Here is a 26,711-nt window from a genome sequence, read left to right as displayed (position 1 = left end):
ACATAGGTATACATAGGCCCATTATCAGCAACCATCAGTCCTGTGTTCCAATAATGGGCCTCTGTACGCTTATGTAGATATTCCATAAAAAAATCAGCCGTTTCCAGCTACAATAGCCATTTTCAACATTAACAATGTCTACACTGTATTTCTGATCTATTTGAATGGACAGAAGAATTGCTTTTCTTTCAAAAACAAGGACATTTCTAAATGACCCCAAACTTTTGAACGGTGGTGTTGATTGCACACAGGTGGACTTTATTTGATGCTGCATCACTTTATTTAACTAATTATGTGACTTCTGAAGGTAATTGGTTGCTCTTATGTTTTTGGAGTGATATTTGGCTGTGCAGGCTAGCATGAGGGACAAGAAGAAGCTAGCCACAATGAGGTTCGTTTTGAGAAAAGTCAGCTAACCTTGTAAGCTACACTACAAAAATATGTGGACACCTGCTCGTCGAACATCTCATTCCAAAGTCATAGGCATTAATATGGAGTTGGTCCCCCCATTGCTGCTATAACAGCCTCCACTCTTCTGGGAAGGCTTTCCACTAGATGTTGGAACATTGCTGCGGGGACTTGCATCCATTCAGCCACGAGCATTCGTGAGGTCGGGCACTGATGTTGGGCAATTAGGCCTGGCTTGCGGTCAGCGTTCCAATTCATCCCAAAGGTGTTCAATGGGGTTTAGGTCAGAGTTATGTGCATGCCAGTCAAGTTCTTCCACACCAATCTCGACAAACCATTTCTGTATGGACCTTGCTTTGTGTACAGGGGCATTGTCATGCTGAAACAGGAAAGGGCGTTCCCCAAACTGTTGCCACAAAGTTGGAAGCACAGAATTATCTAGAATGTCATTGTATGCTGTAGCGTTAATATTTCCCTTCACTGGAACTAAGGGGCCTAGCCCCAGACCATTATTCCTCCTCCACCAAACTTTACAGTCCGTCGGACTGCCAGATGGTGAAGCGTGAATTATCACTCCAGAGAACATGTTTCCACTGCTCCAGAGTCCAATGGCGGCGAGCTTTTACACCACTCCAGCCGACCCTTGGCATTGTGCATGATGATCTTAGGCTTGTGTGCGGCTGCTTGGCCATGTAAACCCATTTCATGAAGCTCCCGACGAACAGTTATTGTGCTGACGTTGCTTCCAGAAGCAGTTTGGAACTCTGTAGAGGGTGTTGCAACCGAGGTCTGAGAGTCCTTTAGGTGCATTTTGGCAAACTCCAAGCGGGCTGTCATGTGTCTTTTTAATGAGGAGTGGCTTCCGTCTGGCCACTACCATAAAGGCCTGATTTTAGTGGAGTGCTGCAGAGATGGTTGTCCTTCTGGAAGGTTCTCCCATCTCCTCAGAGGAACTCTGGAGCTCTGTCAGAGTGACCATCGGGTTCTTGGTCACCTCCCTGACCAAGGCCCTTCTACCCCAATTGCTCAGTTTGGCCGGGCGGCCAGCTCTAGGAAGAGTCTTGGTGGTTCCAAACTTCTTCCATTTAAGAATGATGGAGACCACTGTGTTCTTGGGGACCTTCAATGCTGCAGAAATGTTTTGGTTCCCTTCCCCAGATCTGTGCCTCGGCACAATCCTGTCTCGGAGCTCTACGGACAATTCCGTCGACCTCATGGCTTGGTTTTTGCTCTGACATGCACTGTCAACCGTGGGACCTTATGTAGACAGGTGTGTGCCTTTCCAAATCATGTCCAATCAATTGAATTTACCACAGGTGGACTTCAATCAAGTTGTAGAAACATCTCAAGGATGATCAATGGAAACAGGATGCACCTGAGCTCAATTTCGAGTCTCATAGCAAAGGGTCTGAATACTAATGTAAATAAGGTATTTCTGTTTTTTATTTTTAATAAATGTTCTAAAGATTCTAAAAACCTGTTTTCGCTTCGTCAGTTATGGCGTATTGTGTGTAGATTGACGACGGGAAAAAAATGTATTTAATCCATTTCAGAATAAGGTTGTAACGTAACAATGTGGAAAAATTCAAGGGGTCTGAGTACTTTCTGAATGCTCTGTATCTATGCAATTATCATGTATGTATGTATCTATTTAATCATAGCTATAATGCTTGTAAGCATTCCGGTTTGCATATCGCTATTTCATTCAGCGCTTTCATTCATACTGCTAGGCGGGTAGACAGACCGACAGCTGTTGCGCCATTTTATTGTGTGGGTGGCCGGTCTGTAATAGACAGAGGCTCTCTGCGCGTTTGAGTAATATTGCACTAATAATCTGACAGCCATTACCAAAAGTGTGCAAGGGGCTTAATACTGCACTAATAATGTGACCGCTATTACAAAAAATGTCAACCTCTATCGTAGGCTATACTTGTGCAAGTTATTTAGTTTAATCTGGTCTTCCAATTGCACCAAATAATAACTTTGAAATTATTGTAAATTCATAAGCGTATTGTTTTTACAGCTGTTTGAAGCTGATGGACCAAAACCAAAGCTATTTTTTGTTAATTAAAAATTATATTTCACAGTGATTTAGATGGTACAATGATTCCCTACACTGTTCAGTGCTTGTTTTTTTGCAACCAGAAAACATTTTGTGATAGATAATACAGCCTCAAAGTCAGAAAGTTTTGACAACAGATGCTGCTCCTGCGGGAGAAATCAATAGGCGACTATCACAGCCAATCACAACACTGGCGGGTAAGTAATACTGTGAAACACTATTAGCGCAAGATATGTTACGGACATTTTCTGAAATTACAAAAAAAATCCTATATGTGTAGTAGCACCTTCTAAATGGATTGCTCATGGCCTGCTTAGCAAACACTTATATTAGCCTAGTATCTAGGGTCCACTGACTGACCCTGGTTATTTTAATTTTTCATTTGTATTCTATTCACAAAGTATGTATGTCATACTAAACTCAAATTGCTGTCACCTGATTTAGTTTATGGCAGTCAACTTCCATTTGACACTATAATCCACTCTTTGTCACCTTTTGCTGCTAACACCAGAATGTTCATTAGCACTATAAAACAGTGTGCTCTGAAAATATATCTACCCCATCTTTATATAGAGCGGTGAATTGTGCTTAGTTTTCAGCAGGAAGAACACTTAAACAAGGAATCCCTTGTCCCCATCCCCCCTGTGATGGCTGGCTTAAAGAACTTAACATGCACTGCATGGCACGAGGCATTAAGGCTGCGAAGAAAGATCTATGTTTAACTGTTGGCTGCGTTTGAACCTGGCAGCCACTGCTGGCCAGCTGCCAGCTGCTCAAGAAGACCTGAGATGGCTCCATTGATTGTATTATAAGGATGTGATCCAGTACTATTACACACACTTCTTAGTGTTGAGGAAAATACTCGGGGGGGGGGGGGCCTCCTGTTGGGTAGGAGTTAAAAAGGAGCTGGAAGATTAGAAACGCAATTGACGAGGTTCTTGAGCGACATTATTGTAATGTAAACTTGCAAAATTCTCACGTCTCGAGCACTACCTCCGGAGGTTGCGCCCGACAGTTGCCTCCCTCCAAGCAGGGCGTTGTAAACAGAATTGTCTCGTTCAGCCCAACTCTCCTACGGTATGAATGGTAATAGCAGAGCAATGTTTTTGAAACAGCTGAAATGTACAAATTTTCCTAATATTTGAGACTTGTTCTATCTGAAATTGCAGTAACAGCATTACAGCATGTTACATTCTGAAATTGTCGCATTAGCCAGCTACACTGAGCCACGTAAATCTATGGAAGCCCATCACCGCCACCAATTTATTTGTATTTTTATGTCTATAGTATATCAACATTTTTAGATCGTAGATCATACAAATAGTATATATTTTTTCATTTGTAAGATTGTGCGGTGATTTCAGAGGTAGGGGACCAACATTTTCCTGGGGACCAACATTTTTCCTGATCTGGTAAGCTAACCTAAGCAACTCCGGACCCTAATTGAAGGGTATGACATAGTAATACATCAGCTATAAAAACTGGGCTATGATGGAACCAGATTATTTTTCTAATCCGGTCATATTATTTATTATTTTACTCCTGGTGCCTCATTTATAAACCGTGCATACAAACAAAATATACCCAAAAATGTGAGTGCGCCAGTTTTCAGTTGGCATTTACACTGAACAAAAATATAAACGCAACATGTAAAGTGTTGGTCACATGTTTCATGAGCTGAAATAAAAGATCCCAGACATTTTCCATACGCACAAAAAGCTTATTTCTCTAAAATTTTGTGCACACGTTTCTTTGCATCCCTGTTAGTGAGCATTTCTTTTTTGCCAAAATAATCCATCCACTTGACAGGTGTGGAATATCAAGAAGCTTCTTCACCTGCGGGATCGTCTGAGACCAGCCACCTGGACAGCTGGTGAAACTGTGGGTTTGCACAACCGAATAATTTCTGCACAAACTGTCAGAAGCCGTCTCGGGCTCATCATCCTCACCAGGGTCCTGACCTGACTGCAGTTCGGTGTCGTAACCGAGTTCAGTGGGCAAATGCTCACCTTCGATGGCCACTGGCACGCTGGAGAAGTGTGTTCTTCATGGATTAATCCTGGTTTCAACTGTACCGGGCAGTATGGTGTCGTGTGAGCAAGGGGTTTGCTGATGTCAACGTTATGAAGAGAGTTCCCCATGGTGACGGGGGGGGGGGGGGGGGGGTTATGGTATGGGCAGGCATAAGCTACGGACAACTAACACAATCAAATTTTATTGATGACAATTTGAATGCACAGAGATACCGTGACGAGATCCTGAGGCCCATTGTCATGCTATTCATCCGCCGGCATCACCTCATGTTTCAGCATGATAATGCACGGCCCCATGTCGCAAGGATCTGTACACAATTCCTGGAAGCTAAAAATGTCCCTGCATACTCACCAGGCATGTCACCCATTGAGCATGTTTGGGATGCTCTGGATCGACGTGTAAGACAGCGTGTGGTGGCAAATGGTGGTCACACCAGATACTGACTGGTTTTCTGATCAACGGCCCTACCTTTTTATTAAAGTATCTGTGACCAACAGATGCATGTCTGTATTCCCAGTCATGTGAAATCCATAGATTAGGGCCTAATAACTATTTCAATTGACTGATTTCCTTCATGAACTTTAACTCAATAAAATCTTTGAAATTGCATGTCGGGTTTATATTTTTGTACAGTGTATAAACATTTTACTTGATGTGAAAATGTGCTCACTTCCTTGTAAACTTTAGACCATGCTTACGCTTTTTCCTATTTATTTTATTTTCATAACAATTGCAGAATACATTCCTCACCTTTGCTGGCAGTGATGGGTTCATATTCCCGGGGGGCCATACAACAAGTTATCATGTGCATCTCTCATTTAATTGGACCTAGTAGCCTAGTAAATAGATGGGGATAAACGTACAACAATGACCTCCCACCATCTTGCAAACTCCCGCCCTTCTCTGCTAAAAGCATATCGAGAGCCAACCTATTCTGCCAGGTCATGAGTGAGGTGGCGGATAGTTGGTCTGAGATTCCCTTTACTGCATCCCTTTGACTAACTAATGATTGTAATAGATGTAATTAATCCAGTCAACATTTTTATTAATTGTAACCCACCAGAAAAACGTTGTTGTAAACCCTTCTCCAATTTGATCTGCGATTCGCATTACTTGTCTATAACATTGATCATCTCCGGGGGTCATGGTGAATTGGGGTGCCTTAGTATTATCCTTTTTAAGAGTGGTTATTTTAATATCAGAACAATTAGGTGAGGTTTGGTTTGATCCCAAATCTATCACACAAGACAACATGGTCTGAGGCATAGGTGCAGTTTTAAAAGGGTTGGCCTACCTGTTGAACAGGCATAACAATTAGTTTGACCCAACGCCCTAGCTGTGTAGTTCATCCACCTTAGTTCTCATTTGAAATTCCTTCTACTTCTCCTTGGTTCATTTCCTGCAAGAGTTCATTTCCTTCTACCCTTGGTGGTTTAGTGCTATTTAGGATTCCTTCTGCGGGCCTTCCAAGGGGTATTAGACTATTTTTTGATACCTCTGGTGATAACATTGGATCTACCTGCTGTTCTGTCTCGGAGGTGGAAGATTCATTTCTCTTCTGAAAAATGAACCTCACACATGTATCTGCCCCGTGCTCATCAACACAGGCCCAATAGTTCCTTGCTATGTCATCTTGCATAATTGACTTTACCGTTATCACCAGTTCCGTTTTACATTTATCATGGGTTTGTTTAATTCCCCATCGGTGTGCATGAATTTAATACCATTCTTGCTTAAACAATGCAATTCAACATCTCATCACCCAATTTCTATTACTTTTTTCACACAGGAAACCCTGTACAATCTCTATCCTCTATTGCTGACTTTCCATCTAACATTACTTTAACAGATAACCAATTATTTTTTAACTTTTAGTCAAAACAAACAAAACATCTGTTCCCAGAGCTGCAACTTAAACTACTCTGTTATACTAACTATGTGTTGCTAGGACAATCTATTTTCTATAAACTTATCAATTAGACCAGTCAGTCAATGTTATCTTACATACACTGCTTCATTATTCTTAGTGTTTGTTTAATAATCCTCTCTGAGTTCCCTTACTTCACTTCCCATGAATATAAGACATTCGCTTCTCTAGGCGTCATCAACTACATCCTATTACCTCTGTTATCAACTAAAATTATAGCCACCTCTTATGAAACCCCCAATCGGTCATTGTTTAGAATACAGCAGATCTAGGCAACTGTCCTTTCTAACGTATATCTACGTTTGGGTGAGCAAGTTAATATTTAATTATTATTCAAATTATTATTTTATGAAGTCTCTAGCCTCTCATTCAACACAAATCCCCTTCATCAAATATACTCCCAGCAGAACTGACAAAAAAAAAACCACAGACTGTAATTTCCAGGACACTGTCCCTTAGTAGGCCAGAACAATCTCCCCGCTCTGCTCTTGGTAAACTGCATACCTTTTAACCTCAATCAGTGTTGCTGTGCCCCAGCCAATCAGGTTCTTTTTTATTGTTTGAGAAATTTCAGGCCTCATTCCGCTTAAAAAGGCTATTTTTAATTGTTAATGATACGGCCCATCTGCTACCTATTTGCACTCATGGATTTTAGAAAAATCAGCATGTCTATGGTAGTAATCTCTAAGATTGTTACGTAGTTGATTAAGTTTATCTCGATACTCCCCATCTACGGCCCACTGTAAAATAAGTCTGTCCCCCCTTCCTTGGGTCCAGTCTCCCTTCACAGCTGCCCAATCCTTTCCTACCACTATCTGTCTCACTGCTCTTTCCACCCGTGTTTAACTTAAAACTTGCAGTGAGCCATTCCATATCTCTCCTGAATTTCTACTCCTATTTTCGGGTGTACCACCCCTTCTACGGCTCGGACCACATCTCTCTGGGTCCATGCCCTGTATACATCTAAGGTTGCCGGGGCTCCCTTAGCCACTGCCAATGCATTGGGTAAGGCTATCATTGGGTACTGGCCCCCTCCTACTCTCTCATCTCCTGACTCATACTGACTCTTCCTCTTCTGCCTCCTCTCTTTCCTTTCTCTTGGCCTCAGCTATGTACCTCTCTGGCTTTCTCCTTTTCTCTGACTTTCTCTGCCCTTGTCCTGTACTCCTCTACCTCTGGCTCTTCCTCACCTTCGTCTTCCCTTCCTCCTCCAGCCCCTACTTCCTCATAGGGAGGTGGGGCTGGTGGCGGGGCGACGTTGTTCCCCTGCACTCTCCTTCTCCTCACTACGTACTCATCATCTGGATTTTCTCTCCATGCCTGGTCTGCCAAGTTTGGATATAACCTTTCTTGCTTAGCTTTTAAAGGGGCTGGCAAGGTCTTAAACTCTTCTTCACTGCTCTTCTCACCCCCTTCTCTTTTCTTGCTGCCTTCTTCCCGCTTTCTAGCTTCTGCTAGCCATATCCTGGCTGTATCTAAGCCCTCTCTTTTCTGTTTCTTTAGATTAGTACCACAATTTACATGCATTTGTTTAATCATGGATTCTAGTTTAATTACATCAAGTCGCCCAATAAATCCATATTTCTTTCTCCAATTAGGTCCATAATACACATTCCGTTTGTCTCGCATTTCCATATATTTCTCGTCCCCAGTTAATTCTGGGACCTCTTGTGAGGATTTGCCTCCCATGGTTGGTACCGTTAAAAATCCCTTAGCCACCTCTTCTATATAACAAGTAATTCAAAACAGTTTCACACAACACCTGGAATCACCCCTTTCTGTTTGTAGTCTTGACTAGTCCCCCAGAATTATCTCATACCGTTACAGAGGAATTTATCCCCTCAAATGTAATCTTGACAATTCCTGACAGTCTCATACAACAGAAATGGGTTCTCCCTCTTCTCTATACAACCACATGGAATCACCCCTTCCTCTATAGGTAGTCTTGACTAGTCCCCCAGAATTATCTCATACCGCACAATTGGCCCAGCGTCGTCCAGGGTAGGGGAGGGAATGGCCGGCAGGGATGTAGCTCAGTTGGTAGAGCATGGCATTTGCAACGCCAGGGTTGTGGGTTCGATTCCCATGGGGGGCCAGTAAGAAAAGAAAAAAATGTATGCACTAACTGTAAGTCGCTCTGGATAAGAGCGTCTGCTAAATGACTAAAATGTAAATGTTACAGAGGAATTTATCCCCTCAAATGTATTCTTGACAATTCCTGACAGTCTCATACAACAGAAATGGGTTCTCCGTCTTCTCTATACCGGGTAGTTTCTTTTGGTAATGGCCTATTACCATGAATCGTTACAGACCCACTGACATTTCACTAATGAATAAAGACTACTGACCTTATCCTTGCAGCCGAGATTCAATGTAGGTTGGATTCCGTCACCGTCTCTGTCATTATCCAGGTGTCCTCTGGCCTGTTTTAACCCTTAATGCCAAAGGGCAGGTCTTTCTATTTACGAATGTATCATTCGCCTGTCGACGGTTTGCAGAGTTACCTGGAATGACAGAGGCAGGTATTGGAATCCGTCTCGAAGGACCAAGCTGTTAAGATAATTTATTAACTAACTATTTCAGTGTCTGTGCGTTTCCCAAAGTTTGTAAGACTGGTTCAAGAAATGGACAGAGCCTCAGTGCAATAGCCAGGTCTTTATTCAGAGAATTCTGGCCAGAGAATTCTATCACAATTTCAGAGTCCATCTTTTATACACACACGTCATACAAAAATCCCACCCGCTTTTGGCGGGCTGTATTTTTCCACTGTACATGGGTTTAGCTCATGTTTTCCTCTGCTCTCCTGACCATCAGGTCACACACACAGACACATATTCTTATCATAGTCTACTCCTTGATCGGGCAGGCTGCATTTTTTAGTTATCGCCGTTCTCACAATATTCTGACTGCCTCATTGTACTTCCAACTAAGCTACACCTATTATCAGATTATAGTCTTATGATTCTAACACTTTTCACACAGTTTCAGGGTGTAATAATTAGTCATTAATAATTAGTCATTACCAAATTCTTCTATCACGGATGGATGTAGAATTACTCTGAGAGGAGATTCCATCCATGCTAGTCTTCTTGGAAGGTGGGGGAGGCGTGGGATACTCAACATCAAGTTTGGTGGCAGTTCGTATGATTGCCTCGAAGAAGGGGAGGTCAGTTATTGACTCCTGCCCTACCTCTTCAGTCTGGCTGGGTAGCACAAACTGAGCAGAGGGGAGAAATTCTTCAGGGGCTAATCCATATCCTTGTCAGAGGGCGCTGCCTATGCCATCATCCTCACTTCCGGATTAATTGGAATTAAGGTCCGCCCCCTGGGAAAGGTGGGGGTTTTCCGAATCAGCCTGAAGCACAGACGGAGGAGATGCCCGAGTAGCTTCTCCCTCCTCTGGGACTTCCTTGTGAACAGAGTCGTTCTCGAGCAAGGACGAGGCCTGGGCAATACTTTCCATGTACTTTGCGCTACGTCTAAGGACACCGGCGCCCAGCTGAGCGCAATGCACACAACTAGCGGGGTCGACGAGAGCCTCATAGCGTGTTCAACGTCGAGGCAAGTAGTACAGAGCGGATGGGAATCTGTCCCGGACATGTAATGCCCGCAGCTTGCCATCTCGTTTCGACCGGACGGACGAAAGCATATGGAATTACCGGGGGGCTAGCTAGCCACCACACGTGCTGCTACTCCAACGCGAAGTCGGGAGCACCACGGGGTAACATGAGCTTGAGCCAGGTAAGCTTTACTTACCAGGGTGGTGGGGAAAGAATGCTGTGTTTATACTTTCGGTGTAGTGAAAGTAGAGCCAACAGTGATGCTAGCAAATTAGCTGGCTATCTTCACCTGACTGATGATGGCCAGCTAGCCGAGCAATCGCGTGAGATACCAAGTGCCGACTCAGTGTGTAAACCAAGTAACTTGAGGTAGGACGAACGGCTGGGTTATCTTTCACAGGGGAATGTAAAAGGGATGGTGCTTCAATGGTGGGGTAACACACTGAAGAAACAACATCGCTCGTGCTAGCCAAACAAACCGAATGGGGGTTTAGCCCAGAGGTTGCTAGCTAAAATACCAGTAGTGCCGTTAGCCCACTAACTAGCCAAGACACTCGAAAGTTCAGCTAGCTAACTCTGAACGGTGGGAACCGACGGAGAGCTAGAGACCCCTGGTAGAAGTAGCTAAAATTTGTGGGGACCTGCTATTATCGGAATGCTAAAGCATTGGAGCTAGCTAGCTAACAACGGCAATTGTGTGTCGGCCAGGCAACCGGTGTACTTAAACTAGCCGACGCCTCTGTAAAGTGAAGCTGAAGTTAGCTGAATTCCTGAAAATATAAAATAAGGCACAACGCTCCATGGTGGAAGTTTTCTGAAGAAAGCTGCTTAACGGGCTAGTAACCAAATAGACTCGTGAAGAGGCGAAGAATGAGTAAACTTTCTTCTTCGATGAGGGTTAATGTCGGTTGGCGTCCAATAAATGTTGCATTACCACCACCTACTAGATTGGAGTATACCTCCCTTATACTTTGCTTTTTATTTACAAAAAATACAAATAAATCGACAAATACCCTACCATCTAACCCTACACTCACTAAAAACCCACCACCCCACTGCACTATTTCAATCTATCTAGTCCTACCTCAGGCCAACAGCCTGAAAGGACGGGACACCACCACTCAACACACCCTGTAACTCTTCTGACGTCAAGTCTCGTACACCCAAATACCTCTCTGCAGCCACCACAACCTCTATTATCTGCAACTTACTTTCCATCCCTGCATTTACGTTCCATCCCGGCAGTACAGTTGATAGCCATTGCTATAAACGCTAAAAATCCAATCTTATTGAAGCATATATCACTTGTTGGCCCATCCCTCTGTACTGATACAGATCTACTACACACCACTCCTCTCAGGATCCCTCCCTCTTGCCCCATCTTCCTCTACTTTCTTCACTGCCTCAGCATACAACAACTTCCACACTACTCTATCCCTGGAATCCTCAACCTGCCTCTCTCGCACCGGACATTTCTGATCGCCAGCCCTATGGGCACACCTGCAATTAACACATACCACTACTTTCCCCAATGCTACACATTCCTTTGTCTCATGCCCTTCTGCACACTTCTAACACCTAGGAACCTCCCTCCTACACACTGCTGCCACATGCCCATAAGCTTGACACCTGTAACAACGTAATATATTCGGCACAAAAGCTTGAATAGGATAACTTGTATACCTTAACATCACTTTGTCGGGCAAAGACTCTTCTGTTTCACCACACACGCCCGCCTGTCTGTGTCGCACCAAACGACGAGCGTCACAAACACCGGGAATCTTCCCCTTCAGTTGGTCAGCTTTCACATTTACCGCTACCCCAGTAATCACTCCTTTCAATGACACCCTTTTCTTGAGCGCAAAACAATTCACATCTCTTGTCGCCATTCGTTAAATGCGGAGCGCCTGCTCCCTCTGACCAGCAGAAACACAAACGATTATCACAAGACCACTTCTGGTTACCTTCACCGATTCCACAGCACCCAACTCTGTTTTCACCCACCCTGAAACCACAAATGGATCAGCCAAAAGGCAAGGGTCCACTTTTAACAAACCATCTCCCTTTTTCCCGCTATTTTTAACCTATTCAAGCTCAACCTCTTCCTCCCTCTCTCTTGTCAACCTCCTCTGCCTCTTTTCCCCTCCATTCCTCCTCCGTATTCCAAGTATACGTCTCCTTATGATAATACTGCACTTTTCCTGACATACATCTTGTTCTTGCCCTCTCAAGGGATGCCATTTTCCCCTGGGCTAATCCTTTCTCGTCAATCACTCTGGACGTGTACTGGGATTCTGAGAATTTCAACGTTGCCTTAAGCTGAGCTTCAAATGAGGAAACCAGAGCAGTACAGGATGTTACACACAGCTCTGATTGGCCTGTTAGGCGTGATTGAATAAGGCTTCAACCAATGACCCGCAAAAGAGGGCATGTCCCATAGTGCGATGTCGAACCAAGTCGACTGAAAGAGGACCATTTATATTTACGGTAAATGTCTGTTGCTAAGCCCCGAACCCTCTCTCCGCACAAGAACATTCCGTTGCTAATGTAAGTTTAAGTACATATTATGTCAATTGAAATCTCCTCATGCTGCCTCTCCTCGAACTTTCATCAATCAGAAAAGCCCCTGAGGTAACTAAGGGTTATTCTTTCATCTGTCCGCTAACATGGCCCCCAAAGGTCAGTAGTTCAGATATTGCCTAATTCAGCTGGCCTAGACCCACTGATAAACTCCTCACCTAACGTTCATAACTGTGAGTCAAGATTGACTGTACAAGATACAATACTCAAATCCCTCAGCAGATCTGAGGCCTAGCTTTCCCTATCAATAGAGGGTCTTCCTTGGATCAGAGCCAATTGGGGTAGGGGTTGAAATGCACACTTCACTCAGCACCCCATCCATTTCTCAATGCCTTCTGCTCAATGGCTCAGACAGCCTGTGTGCTCCTTTAGCCAGGCCTGAGATAGAGTTCAACGTGCCTGTGATGGTCTAAACCAGGGCTGCCCAATTCTGTTCCTGGAGGGTTTTCATCCTCCTTCTAATCAGGGACTAATTCAAACCTGGGACACCAGGTGAGTGCAATTAGCTACCAGGTAGAAACAAAAACCAGAAGTGTTTAGGTTCTCCAGGACCGGAATTGGGCAGCCCTGGTCTAAACACTCCACACTAATGGAGCAGGTGGACCAGGTGATGTCCACTATATGACCACTCTGGAGCAAACAAGACCCAGATGGCTTGTGGTTGTAACCTTCCACTCACTGATCTACACTCCTGTCCTCAAATCACTCAGTCCATAGTTGTTTTAACTAAACATTGGCTACAATTTCCCCTTTCCTTGAGAATCGTCAATTTTCTTTTTAAACCTACAGTTCTATCCTTGCCTCTCTTCAGCCTGTATGTAAATCGATATTTAAATTCTCATCAAAGTGTAAAAATCCTCTCCTCCTCCTCTTCTGACAGAAAATAGTTAAAGCGGGAGATAAGGACCTGGACGGCCAGCTGGACTTTGAGGAGTTTGTCCACTACCTGAGAGACCACGAGAAGAAGCTCCGGCTGGTCTTCAAAAGCCTGGACAAGAAGAACGATGGTAAGAGCACAGAGAGGGGCCCCATAGGCCGGAGCCACACAACCACTGAATGCTGTCACTTGTATCACTATGTTTATCTTAAACCACAGTTTAGCCTACAACGTGGTATGACGTACTATTCACTTGGGGGGAAATTATGCATTGGGTTTAGCTGTGCATACACAATGACATCTGAGGAAATTCAGCCTTTAGGTCAATTACATCGAGGTGCTATTTTATAAGCTGGTATTAAAAGCTTAGTGATATATTATCCGCTCAGTGAGATGATATAATAATTCAAGCCCCTTACGAGTGGCTGATGTTGATGTTTAGTCTTTTGCCCCGCAGGTCGCATCGACAAGCAGGAAATCATGCAGTCCCTTCGAGACCTGGGGGTTAACATCTCCGAGCAGCAGGCTGAGAAGATCCTCAAAAGGTAAGGCTGTCAACCTGGGCTGACGTGTCTCCCGTCTCACCGACACTCTTGTCTAAACCATTAGCTCTAAGTGTCTGTGTTAGTCAGTCCAGCATGCGTTTAGTCTCTTCTCTACTTCTTACTCTCTCTACTTCTTACTCTCTCTACTTCTTTCCCCCTTTCACCTCTAATTCCTGACTGGTGAACCGGTCTTGACTGTTTGCAGTCAGTGTCGTCTATTTACCACTGGCGGTTAGCTAGATGTTTGGGTCAACTGGGTATCCCAAGTCCACCAGAACCTTCCACAGAAGTGTTTCCCTCCAAGCATATTCCCTCCGGGATACTGCCTGCCTGCTAGCCCTGGTCAGAGCTGCCACTCCTATGCTGTCATACCTGATGGCTTTTTTGGGGCTTGGCCTTTTTATAGAAATAATAAATAAAAAATGTTGTGCCAATATAATTTACTCTGGTTAATATAAACCTAGCGTTATTTTCTTCTCTGACTGAAGTGAAGTGTTGCATCTTTGTTTTAATACCAATAAGTAGATCTACTTTTCTTTTATGTTACATATTAAGCCATTTTCCACCACGACCAATATGGATATCACTGAATCACTAAGATTCCATGATATCCCCCCCTCGTTCTTTTTAGTTCTAAATGTGTGTATGTGCTTCTCCCTGTCCTCTAGTTCTCTGTGCCTCCCCTCTCCCTTTTCTCTCTCTCTTTCACCCTCTTGCTGGTCTCAGAGTAAGGAGGGGCCTTATCTGGGCCCCTATCATGTAGTAATGGAATCCTCTCCGTCTGCTTGCCCTACCTGTCCCGTCCCTGTCACAAACCAACGCATCGTCTTCTCTTCTTATTCTACTCTGTGTTTCTGCCCTCTCCTCCAAGTTTTATTTTCATTATTACAAAGAAAGCGACAGCAAAAAGCTGCATCCCTTCAATTGCTTGTAAAAAGTCCAAATTAAGAAGAGTACTGAATGATTCCCATTCCCCAACACACGAAAGGCCCATGTCATGCTTAAATTTGAAAAGGAAAAAAGCAGCACTTAAAGGCATTGATCCTTTTATTCAAAAGGTGTGCATGTGTGAGCATACTGCTTCTGAATTCAGGCTCACACACATAAGTGTTCTGGTGAAACAAAAGAGAAGATGCGCTGTAAAAAGCTACATTCTAATGGGTCTGGTCTTTTCTGTTTTTCTCACAGCATGGACAAGAACGGCACGATGACCATCGACTGGAACGAGTGGAGAGACTACCACCTACTGCACCCCGCCGTTAACATTCCCGAGATCATCCTGTACTGGAAACACTCAACAGTAAGACTAAGTTAGAAAGAAAAACAGCACTTTTTCTCTCAGGGTTGTTCTAAAGAACAAGCTTTCGTTGTTTTTCATCAAGTAAAAACTACCAGGATAGTATGAGACACGTTTGTATCACTGTCTTCAGCTATTAAAGCTTTTGAATGACAAATACTGTAAACAAAGGAAGGAATTTTCTGAGGGCCGTTTATAGAAAAGCATAGTTGTGTTCATATATTGTCAATGCTCCCACAGACACTCTCCATGCCCCAGCCATATTAGCCATCTAGGCCCTGACCAGGGTTCCCGGAAATACTCCCTAAAGGAGCCAAACAGGTCACTGTGATCCTGCTTAATCCCCTTGAACAGATCAACCAACCACCTTCCGCTGACGTCAATCAGCAAGCTTTTCCGCTACCGTATCCTGTTAGGCCAGGAGAGCAGACAGTCGTTCCTGTAGATCATAGTGGAGATTCAGTTCACACACTCGTCGTGTTCATGAAGGTCAATTTTTATATTGGAGTGACACGGGACCATAAGAAGTACTGTGGCTTATGTGAATTAGAGTTTTTGAGCAGGATGCCTTTTTACCTGATTCCCCCGGTGAATGTTATATCCTCGTCGGTTCGACCTGCTATCACGGTACGTTTGTGCGTGCCTCGGGGGGGACCTGTTTTAAATTGGGAGACTACCACTCTCTAAGTGGACATGAACTTGAGGGAATTTGAATGGGTTAAAAGCGGCTCTCGCAGCTGAAATAGTTGGTGCTCTCACGATTTCTTCTAAGAACTCACAGTTAAAGTCAAGGGACATTCCTGTTCAAATTATCGTGGCGCACCGACTGGCTGATCCCCTGCAGGAGGTGGAACTGTTATGTAATACCTGTTTACATACTGAAAACCTGTGATGCTTCTCTGCCTTATTGGACCCCCCTCTACAGTTGTCAAAACAAGGCTTTCAATTATATCCCAATGGGATGCCTATATGTGTTGGCTTATGATTGCATAATACTGTTGGTCGCAGGTTAGAATCAGGAAATTGACCCACCAGTCCAACAACTCTATATGTCAATCATGGTACCCCGCTGTGTGTGTTCGCCTCCATCCCTCCATCCACTTTCCTGACCTGCTCCTGTCTGTCTGTAGATATTTGATGTGGGGGAGAGTCTGATGGTGCCAGATGAGTTTACAGCCGAGGAAAAGAAGACTGGGATGTGGTGGCGACACTTAGTGGCTGGAGGGGCAGCCGGCGCCATGTCTCGAACATGCACCGCACCCCTGGACCGGCTCAAAGTGCTCATGCAGGTAAGGACACTCCCATGGAGAGGATATTTCAAGAACTGACCTCGGTTCCGTTAAGAAGGAAAAAGGACAATAACTTATTTTTGTGTTCACACTGCAATTGAACTCCAATCCTCTTTAATGCAACAATTCTTAGTTCACTTTTAAACTGACAGTCAGGATATTTGGCTCACATTAAATACAAGCTTAAAAGCTCACTCCACCTTTTAGCTTATACATTATACATTATTCATATAACCTATGTATTTATCCTATTGCAGAGAGACAATTGCATAAGGCCTGTTCTTAGGACACTGTTTCTGCTAGCGAGTGCAATTCCACTGATAGCACCCGCAATGATTGAGACACTCAGAACAGAAGCATTCAGAACAGAAGCACTCGTGTCAGTAGAAGCCCAATGGGATAGATAACAGCTCAGAGTTCGTCCTTCTTTCTTTATCTGTTTATCCCATTTTCCATCGATCTGTGTTCACTCATTCCCAGTGTTTCTTTGAGTGGATAGATAGAAACGGAGCACTATAACAGTAAAATGACATGAAAACATGAACAATGTGTTGACACGTTCCACCAACATTATAGGGAGATTTGATAGAGGAGAAAAACGATCTGTCTTACGGTCTCGTTTCCAGGTCCACGCCTCCCGTACCAACAGCATGTGCATCGCCGGCGGCTTCACCCACATGATACGCGAGGGCGGCATGAGGTCACTATGGCGAGGCAACGGCATGAACGTCATCAAGATCGCCCCCGAGTCGGCCATCAAGTTCATGGCTTACGAGCAGGTAAACCTATCGTTCAGCACCTTTACTTTAATATGGTGGGACCCTTTCTAGTGCTGTCAAGTTGAAGCCAATTAACGTTTTGGTATTAACTGCTCTGTAGTTTAGGAACATACTCAGAGGAAATACTACTATAAGCTCCTGTCACTTACCAAGTTGGTCTTGACTAGGTCCTCTCATGGCCTCTCATAGTTGAACTCAAATGCTCTTGAGGACTGTCACTAACCAGCGTTGTTGTGTTGTGCAGATCAAACGTTTGATAGGCAGCAACCAGGAGACACTGGGCATCCTGGAGAGGTTTGTGGCGGGATCTCTGGCTGGAGCCATCGCCCAGAGCAGTATCTACCCCATGGAGGTGTTGAAGACACGCTTAGCCCTGAGGAAGACGGGCCAGTTCTCTGGCATCGCTGACTGTGCCAAATACATCTTCCGGAAGGAGGGCATGGCCGCCTTCTACAAGGGCTACATTCCCAACTTGATAGGCATCATCCCCTACGCCGGCATCGACCTGGCTGTCTACGAGGTGTGTGTGTGTCAGGGTTTCTGTTAGGAAAATGTGACGCCGGACAACGTGATCGGGTAGATTTAAATTTACCAGCCATTTGAGAAATGTACGGGACCCATATGCATTGGGTGTGTAACCCATTAGGGTGTCCACCCACAGTGCTCAGAATGACGGAAATCACATTTAGATTATGGGTAATGCATCTTAACAGAACATGCAACTCCTGTAAAGAAGCAGCCAATAAAAAATAATTTTCAAACATTTGCCAAAATGCAATTCGTGGGAAAACGCCATTCTAAACAGCACAACTGATGCGAGCGGTTCCATAGGCCTATGTGACAGAGATGAAAATCTCAGTTAGAAATGGGTTGCTAATATGACTATGATTGTGCCTTTGGCTTCTGGACAACGAAAGAAAGTTGATATGAAAACCAATAGAACAGGAGAGAAATGGCATATGAGGAAGTCTTTCGTAGGCGGCGCATTCAATAGCTTCCCCTAAAGTAAAGTGAAATATATTTGCCAAAATTTATATATTTACTCAAAATACTTCACCAGAGCATGACTTAGCCACAGAGGAATCGAGGATCATTAGCTTCCTTTTTTAAAATAGCTGTGGATTGTTTCAAATCACAAGCTCGTATAGGCTTATGCCTATATGGACAGCGCGCGTGGCAATTGGCAAAAGCTGATTAGCTGTCAGTGAAAAGCATCTAAAATATGTGTGAAGATAATGTGCCTTGAGTATAATTACAAATGTTGAGACAAGAAGGGGAGGGATGTGTGGCGAAGATATAGGGGCGTCTCTCTCCAGAATGCGCTCAGCTCTCCAGAATGCAGTTAGCTGTCTCTCGCCAATTCTTGCGCATTCATTGTGTGAATTGGTTTTCCCCTTTGAGTGAATGTTTGTTTATTTTTATCAATTCCCCATTACATACAGTGAGCTCCAAAAGTATTGGGACAGTGACAATTTTGTTGTTTTGGTTCTGTACTCCAGCACTTTGGATTTGAAATGATACAATGACTAGGAGGTTGAAGTGCAGACTGTCAGCTTTAATTTGAGGGTATTTTCATCCATATCGGATGACCTGTTTAGAAATGACAGCACTTCTTGTACATAGTCCCCCCATTTTAGGGGACCAAAAGTATTGGGACAAATTCACTAATGTGTATTAAAGTAGTATCAGTTTAGTATTTGGTCCCAGATTCCTAGCACGCAATGATTACTTCAAGCTTGTGACTCTACAAACTTGTTGGATGCATTTGCTGTTTGTTTTGGTTGTGTTTCAGATTATTTTGTGCCGAATAGAAATGAATGGTAAATAATGTATTGTGTCATTTTGGTAAATTACAATAGAACATGTTTCTAAGCACTTCTACATTAATGTGGACGCTACCATGATTACAGATAGTCCTGACTGAATCAGGAATAATAATGATGAGCGGGAAAATTAGAAGCACATATCATACCCCCAAGAAAAAAAAATTTTTTGGGGGGGTATGATATTTATGCCTCTTTCTCACTCATCATCGTTGCTGCCTATCGAATTTGACCCGCGGGTGATTTTATTTGGCTGCCTAAGTGTCTGTATATACAGTGCATTCGGGAAGTATTCAGACCCCTTCCTTTTTGCCACATTTAGTTACGTTACAGCCTTATTCTAAAGTGGTTTAAAATAATTTTTTCCTCATCAATCTACACACAATACCCCATGATGACAAAGCGAAAATAGGTTTTTAGAAATATTTGCAAATGTATAAAAAAAAAAAAAAAACGGAAATACCTTAACACAAGCAAATTAGCTCATGTTCCAAAGTATTCCCACGCATAAGAGAGATATACTGTATGTGATCGTATACAAATGCAAGCAAGGTTTGAAATTATTGTTTTAGTAAAATATTATATCTGTTTGCGGTCAATTTGCGGTCTACAAATTATTTGTCATTATGTTCCGGCCCCGCTCAAGAACAAATCAGCCCACGGCTGAATCTAGTTCATGATCCTGGGCTAGTTGATACAATGTTGCAAGTTCGCTAGTGACAACTTCGGGCCGGACCCAGTTGATCAAATCAAATCAAATTGTATTGGCCACATGCGCCGAATACAACAGGTGCAGACATTACAGTGAAATGCTTACTTACAGCCCTTAACCAACAGTGCATTTATTTTTCATAAAAAAGTAGAATAAAACAACAAAAAAGTGTTGAGAAAAAAAGAGCAGAAGTAAAATAAAATAACAGTAGTGCAGCTATATATACAGGGGGTTACCGGTGCAGAGTCAATGTGCGGGGGCACCGGCTAGTTGAGGTAGTTGAAGTAATATGTACATGTGGGTAGAGTTAAAGTGACTATGCATAAATAATTAACAGAGTAGCAGCAGCGTAAAAAGATGGGGTGGGGGGGCAGTGCAAATAGTCCGGGTAGCCATGATTAGCTGTTCAGGAGTCTTATGGCTTGGGGGTAGAAGCTGTTGAGAAGTCTTTTGGACCTAGACTTGGCACTCCGGTACCGCTTGCCGTGCGGTAGCAGAGAGAACAGTCTATGACTAGGGTGGCTGGAGTCTTTGACAATTTTGAGGGCCTTCCTCTGATTGATATGATACAATGTTGCACTTCACTAGCGATAGCTAAAGTCAAGACAGATAAAAAGGGAGGCAGACAGGCAGAGTAGAGAGATGAATGCGATAGAATGAACCTGAATTTTCATCAATATATTTTGAATTGTTTTTATTTGTCAGCTTAATGTGTTTTTACTTGTATTTTTAGTTGACAATGGAAGTTATAGCCTAGGCCAATGAAGCAGTAGGCCTATCTTCAATTACCAAATAAAAAATAGTAGCCATCTTTAATCGTGGCCATCAAAACTGTTTTTAACACGCGATTGCATTTAGAATTGTTGCCCAATGACTGGGCTTATAAAAGCACATGTTTTACAGCAGCAACCAGCTGAGGCGATGCAGAAGAAATCCAGCTCAAAATAGGCTCTGTAGGCCTATGCTGTGCGTGTATGATAGTTGTGTTGGATAAATAAGATGCATGACGACTAACGAAAATACACACTCGACTAGTATTTCCATCAATTAATAAAAAGCATAATTTTGCAATGTGATAGTTTTTTCTCCCGGTCAATTTGGCTGGCAATTATTTTATTTATCGTCTTCATTTTTTTTATTGCCTAAAGCCAGCAATTACCGTCTAACGGAAACCCTGGTGTGTGTGTGTGTTGCTAGGAGGCTGTACTATTAGGACATCTCCTCTCTGGCGTTCTAATATCTCAGGACCACACATTTTCTCTCTTCAGCTAACCATTTTGTCTTTCTTTTTCCAACTCTTTTTTTCTCCCTCCTTCCACCATCAAGACGCTGAAGAACTCATGGCTGCAGCACTATGCCACAGACAGTGCTGACCCAGGGGTGGTCGTCCTGTTAGCCTGCGGTACCACCTCCAGCACCTGTGGACAGCTGGCCAGCTACCCCCTGGCCCTGGTCAGGACCCGAATGCAGGCACAAGGTACGCCCACTGCCAATATCTATTTGGAGTTTCATTAGATATCTTGCATAGAATGAATTAGTGACAGTGTTGGTTCATGGACCCACCAAAACCTGTGGTACAATGGAATTTGTTAATCGGGGATGCATAATGTCTGTCTTCATATTGGTAGTGGGGTACAGGGGTAGTGTGTTTTATTACAGATATATACAGTGAGGGAAAAACGTATTTGATCCCCTGCTGATTTTGTACGTTTGCCCACTGACAAAGAAATGATCAGTCTATAATTTTAATAGTAGGTTTATTTGAACAGTGAGAGACAGAATAACAACAAAAAAATCCAGAAAAACGCATTTAAAATTTTTTATAAATTGATTTGCATTTTAATGAGGGAAATAAGTATTTGACCCCCTCGCAATCAGAAAGATTTCTGGCTCCCAGGTGTCTTTTATACAGGTAACGAGCTGAGATTAGGAGCACACTCTTAAAGGGAGTGCTCCTAATCACAGCTTGTTACCTGTATAAAAGACAACTGTCCACAGAAGCAATCGATCAGATTCCAAACTCTCCACCATGGCCAAGACCAAAGAGCTCTCCAAGGATGTCAGGGACAAGATTGTAGACCTACACAAGGCTGGAATGGGCTACAAGACCATCGCCAAGCAGCTTGGTGAGAAGGTGACAACAGTTAGTGTGATTATTCGCAAATGGAAGAAACACAAAAGTACTGTCAATCTCCCTCGAACTGGGGCTCCATGCAAGATCTCACCTCATGGAGTTGCAATGATCATGAGAACGGTGAGGAATCAGCCCAGAACTACACGGGAGGATCTTGTCAATGATCTCAAGGCAGCTGGGACCATAGTCACCAAGAAAACAATTGGTAACACACTACGCCGTGAAGGACTTGATGACAGCTTTGCACACTCTTGGCATTCTCTCAACCAGCTTCACCTGGAATGCTTTTCCAACAGTCTTGAAGGAGTTCCCACATATGCTTAGCACTTATTTGCTGCTTTTCACACCTGTTAATTTAAATGCATTCCAGGTGACTACCTCATGAAGCTGGTTGAGAGAATGCCAAGAGTGTGCAAAGCTGTCATGAAGGCAAAGGGTGGCTATTTGAAGAATCTCAAATATAAAATATATTTTGATTTGTTTAACACTTTTTTGGTTACTACATGATTCCATATGCGTTATTTCATAGTTTTGACGTCTTCACTATTATTCTACAATGTAAAAAATAGTAAAAATAAAGAAAAACCCTTGAATGAGTAGGTGTGTCCAAACATTTGACTGGTAGTGTAAGTATTCAGACCCTTTGCTATAAGACTCGAAAATTGCGCTCCGGTGCATCCTGTTTCCATTGATTGTCCTTGAGACTTTTCTACAACTTGATTGGAGTCCACCTGAGGTAAATTCAATTGATTGGACATGATTAAGAAAGGCACACCTGTCTATATAAGGTCCCACAGTTGACAGTGCATGTCAGAGCAAAAAACAAGCCATGAGGTCGAAGGAATTGTCCGTAGAACTCCAAGACAGGATTGTGTCGAGGCACAAATCTGTGGAAGGGTACCAAAACATTTCTGCAGCATTGAAGGTCTCCAAAAACAGTGGCCTCCATCATTCTTAAATGGAAGAAGTTTGGAACCACCAAGACTCTTATTAAAGCTGGCTGCTCGGCCAAACTGAGCAATCAGGGGAGAAGGGCCTTGGTCAGGGAGGTGACCAAGAACCCGATGATCAGCTCCAGAGTTTCTCTGTGGAGATGGTAGAACCTTCCAGAAGGACAACCATCTCAGCAGCACTCCACCAATCAGGCCTTTATGGTAGAGTGGCCAGATGGAGGCCACTCCTCAGTAAAAGGCACATGACAGCCCGCTTGGAGCTTGCCAAAAGGCTCTCGGACCATGAGAAACAAGATTCTCTGGTCTGATTAAACCAAGATTGAACTCTTTGGCCTGAATGCCAAGTGTCACGTCTGGTGGAAACCTGGCACCATCCCTACGGTGAAGCATGGCGGTGGCAGCATCATGCTGTGGGGATGTTTTTAAGCGGCAGGGACTGGGAGACTATTCAGGATCAGGGGAAAGATGAACAGAGCAAAGTACAGAGAGATCCTTGATGAAAATCTGATCCAGAGCGCTCAGGACCTCAGACTGGGGCGAAGGTTCACCTTCTAACAGGACAACAACACTAAGCACACAGCCAAGACAATGCAGGAGTGGCTTCGGGACAAGTCTCTGAATGTACTTGAGTGGCCCAGCCAGAGACCAGACTTGAACCCGATCTAACATCTCTGGAGAGACCTGAAAATAGCTGTGCAGCGATGCTCCCCATCCAACCTGACAGAGCTTTAGAGGATCTGCAGAGAAGAATGGGAGAAACTCCCCAAATACAGGTGTGCCAAGCTTGAAGCGTCATACCCAAGAAGACTCAAGGTTGTAATCCCTGCCAAAGGTGCCTCAACAAAGTACTGAGTAAAGGGTCTGAATACTTATGTAAATGTGATATTTCAGTTGTTTATCTTTAATACATTTGCTAAAATTTTGAAAAATCTGTTTTTGCTTCATCATTATGGGGTATTGTGTGTAGATTGATGTGGAAAAAGTAAAGGGGTCTGAATACTTTTGGAATGCACATCAGATAGTTGCCTCATCAGCATGGCTAATAATATCGACATTGACCCAGTTTCCAGAGTGGTGCATCTCTAGTGTTGATGTGTATCTCATGTCGCTCATCCTCTCATGTTGTTTCCCCTCAGCCACCATCGAGGGCGGTCCCCAGATGACCATGTCGGGGCTGTTCAAACACATTGTGAAGACTGAGGGTGCATTCGGACTCTACAGAGGCCTGGCCCCCAACTTCATGAAAGTCATTCCAGCGGTCAGCATCAGCTATGTGGTCTACGAGAACCTCAAGATTAGCCTGGGGGTGGTGTCACGTTGAGGACCAGGGGGAGAGTGAGAGAGCACTTCCCCTTAAGGCTAAATGGGTATTTTTTGCTTTGCCAAGCAACGGAGTGGTTGACTCTGAAAAAAGGGAGGAATCTCAGCAGACTGAGAGCTGGGGTTGTTGGAGAACATCTCATTCTGTAAATGTTATGAAGACCGGTGGGGAGAGGTAGATGGAGGGAGGAGAGAGATGCTACAACACTAAGGACAAAAAAGCGATGGACAGATGGGAATGGACACTGTGACTGGGAGAGAGAAGAAGGGAGAGATGGAGATCATCTCTCATAGCTGTAATCTTAAAGTATCATTATTTAAGGAGTTATTTTGTTATCAATCCAGAGGCACTTCACCTTGAGTCCACTGTTGGATTTTTATTATCAAATTTGAAGCCCCAGGTTAACTGAAAAGCAATCTCTTCACTGGAACTCCAGTATTATCCAACCTGCTTGAAGTTTGTTAACAAAAATGTATTTAGGGAGCAAAAATCTGCTTTTGTTTAAATGTTGCACTGTGGCGGCTGCTGTTAAGTTTGTGGGGACTGGGGAGTGACAAAAGCAACTAGGGGAGCAGGTATCAAGTAAGTGTTTGACCCTTCACTCAATAGTACTATCCTATAGGTGGCAGTATTAGTCAACCTATATGGCTTGTGAAAGAAGACCAAAGTCGAATTCAAGACAAAGGGCTTTTCTGATTGTCATCTAAAGTTGTCCTATGTAATATGTATCCATCCGCCTTAATGCAGCACTCCTTAAAATGTAAGAGGCTGCAACTATTAGGGCATTAGCTGTTATGAATTTGTCTGGAGGGATCAAAACCTCAACTCAACATTTTGATTTATCTGGTTAATTCCTTTATTTTAGGCCCCATTCAAAAGTAATCCAAAACATGTTTTTCCCTTTTTCTCATTGTATAACTTGATGACAATGTTAAACATCTGATTTGAACAGAAAAGCTGATGCAGGTTGGATTCCGATAGTGTCTTATTGTCTACTTAGTCTTAAAACGGCTGGTAAGAAGTGTGTATGTCTTGATGCTAATTCATTTTTTGTATTGTAACCAGATATTTATTTAAATGTGGTCCAAGACAGGCAGCGCTCAAATAATAGATACTGTTAGCAGATGTTTAGTTACAATACTATAACATATTCATAAACTGTTAATATATTGTTTTCCAAGATACGATGTAACACATAATGATTACCTACCTACTGATCAAGGTTTGAGGTGTTACGCTGTCACTTCCTGTTTAACATTTCGGACAGGAAGTCCTGATTTGACATGGTTCCTCCGCACCTTCTCTGCATGTGATGTCTACGGTCTGTAAATACGTGAATTTCCGAAGTGTAGGGTATTAAGTAAGAGCGTGAGGGCGCGGCGGCGTAGTGCGGCCTTAGTTAAAGTGCATTGCACTTGTAAACAACATCAGCAAGTGTGGGAGTGCTCAGTCCCCAATACGCAGAGTGGAGAAACATTTCTGCAATGGGACAGGGCAATGGTCTGTGTGAATGAGGACCTTGCAGTACGGGAATGTGTTCTAGTCTCTTGTTCTGCTCCATTACATTTCAACTGCAATGATGAGCAAACGGTACCACCAAGCTTCCTCTGGCTGCACTTAAACAAAAAAGTAGATGTGTAGGCGCCGGCAGTTAACAACACGTAATGCACTTTAAGGTAATCTGTATTAACTTTAACCAGACTTTAATATTTTTTATTATTAAAAAAAGAATAAAGCAGTTTGACTGAAATCAAATTATGGATTGTTAGCATTGCATTATGACGTCCTTTTTTCAATCATCAATTTGACGGATATGATTAATAATATTAAGTGTTATATGGAGCGTGAATGGAGGCTGATATGTTATTTGTTGTATGGCTTAATGTCTCAAGCTGTTTCTCCTGTATGCTGAAGGCCGTTTTTTGTTTTCATCTGAATATGTGAAAGAAATATATTTACAGTTCCAATTTGAGACTTGGTTATCCCTCGCAAATATTCAAATGCAAGACTTAAGTGTTCTGGCAGTTGCCTTATTTTACTTCAGATGCATGAATCGACTTTTAGATTAATGTACTCCAATTCCAGAGGATGGAGAGGACAATTTGTCTTATTAAATACTTTTTTCCATCCTTAGGGAGAATTTAGTATTTCTTTAGCCCAAAGGCTGGCAGATGGCGATATTGAGTCATTTCTGGAAGAAACTGGGAAAATGAGGTCTTTCTTTATGAAACACCATTCCCCTCACATATTTCTGGCACTGAAATAGAATGTGTTTGAAATTGATCTCAGGTGCATCCTGTTACCATTGATCATCCTTGATGTTTCTACAACTTGATTGGAGTCCACCTGTGGAAGATTCTATTGATTGGACATGATTTGGAAAGGCACACACCTGTCTATATAAGGTCCC

The 26,711-nt window shown here is 43.2% G+C and overlaps 1 protein-coding gene across 2 annotated transcripts in view; it reads left to right on the top strand.

Annotated features, from left to right (window-relative positions):
- The window catches only part of LOC311100269 (calcium-binding mitochondrial carrier protein SCaMC-2-B-like), a 51,623-nt gene extending 25,557 nt beyond the window's left edge, over positions 1-26,066 (top strand). Inside the window, exons 1-9 of one of the 2 annotated variants that reach the window (XM_084141115.1) lie at positions 9,796-10,172; positions 13,452-13,578; positions 13,906-13,993; positions 15,182-15,293; positions 16,421-16,579; positions 17,206-17,358; positions 17,603-17,878; positions 21,220-21,370; positions 24,117-26,066. In XM_084141115.1, coding sequence (XP_083997241.1) covers positions 10,011-10,172; positions 13,452-13,578; positions 13,906-13,993; positions 15,182-15,293; positions 16,421-16,579; positions 17,206-17,358; positions 17,603-17,878; positions 21,220-21,370; positions 24,117-24,301 — 1,413 coding nt within the window. In that variant the 5' untranslated portion in view covers positions 9,796-10,010 and the 3' untranslated portion in view covers positions 24,302-26,066. Of the gene's footprint in view, positions 1-9,795; positions 10,173-13,451; positions 13,579-13,905; positions 13,994-15,181; positions 15,294-16,420; positions 16,580-17,205; positions 17,359-17,602; positions 17,879-21,219; positions 21,371-24,116 lie in introns of those variants that run through there. The other variant, XM_084141114.1, reaches the window with a different exon arrangement.
- Positions 26,067-26,711: the final 645 nt, after the last annotated feature.

This window comes from Coregonus lavaretus (genome assembly GCF_964263955.1).
Source record: "Coregonus lavaretus genome assembly, chromosome: 24".
Taxonomy (NCBI): Eukaryota; Metazoa; Chordata; class Actinopteri; order Salmoniformes; family Salmonidae; genus Coregonus; species Coregonus lavaretus.
This window is presented reverse-complemented; position numbering and strand designations above follow the sequence as displayed.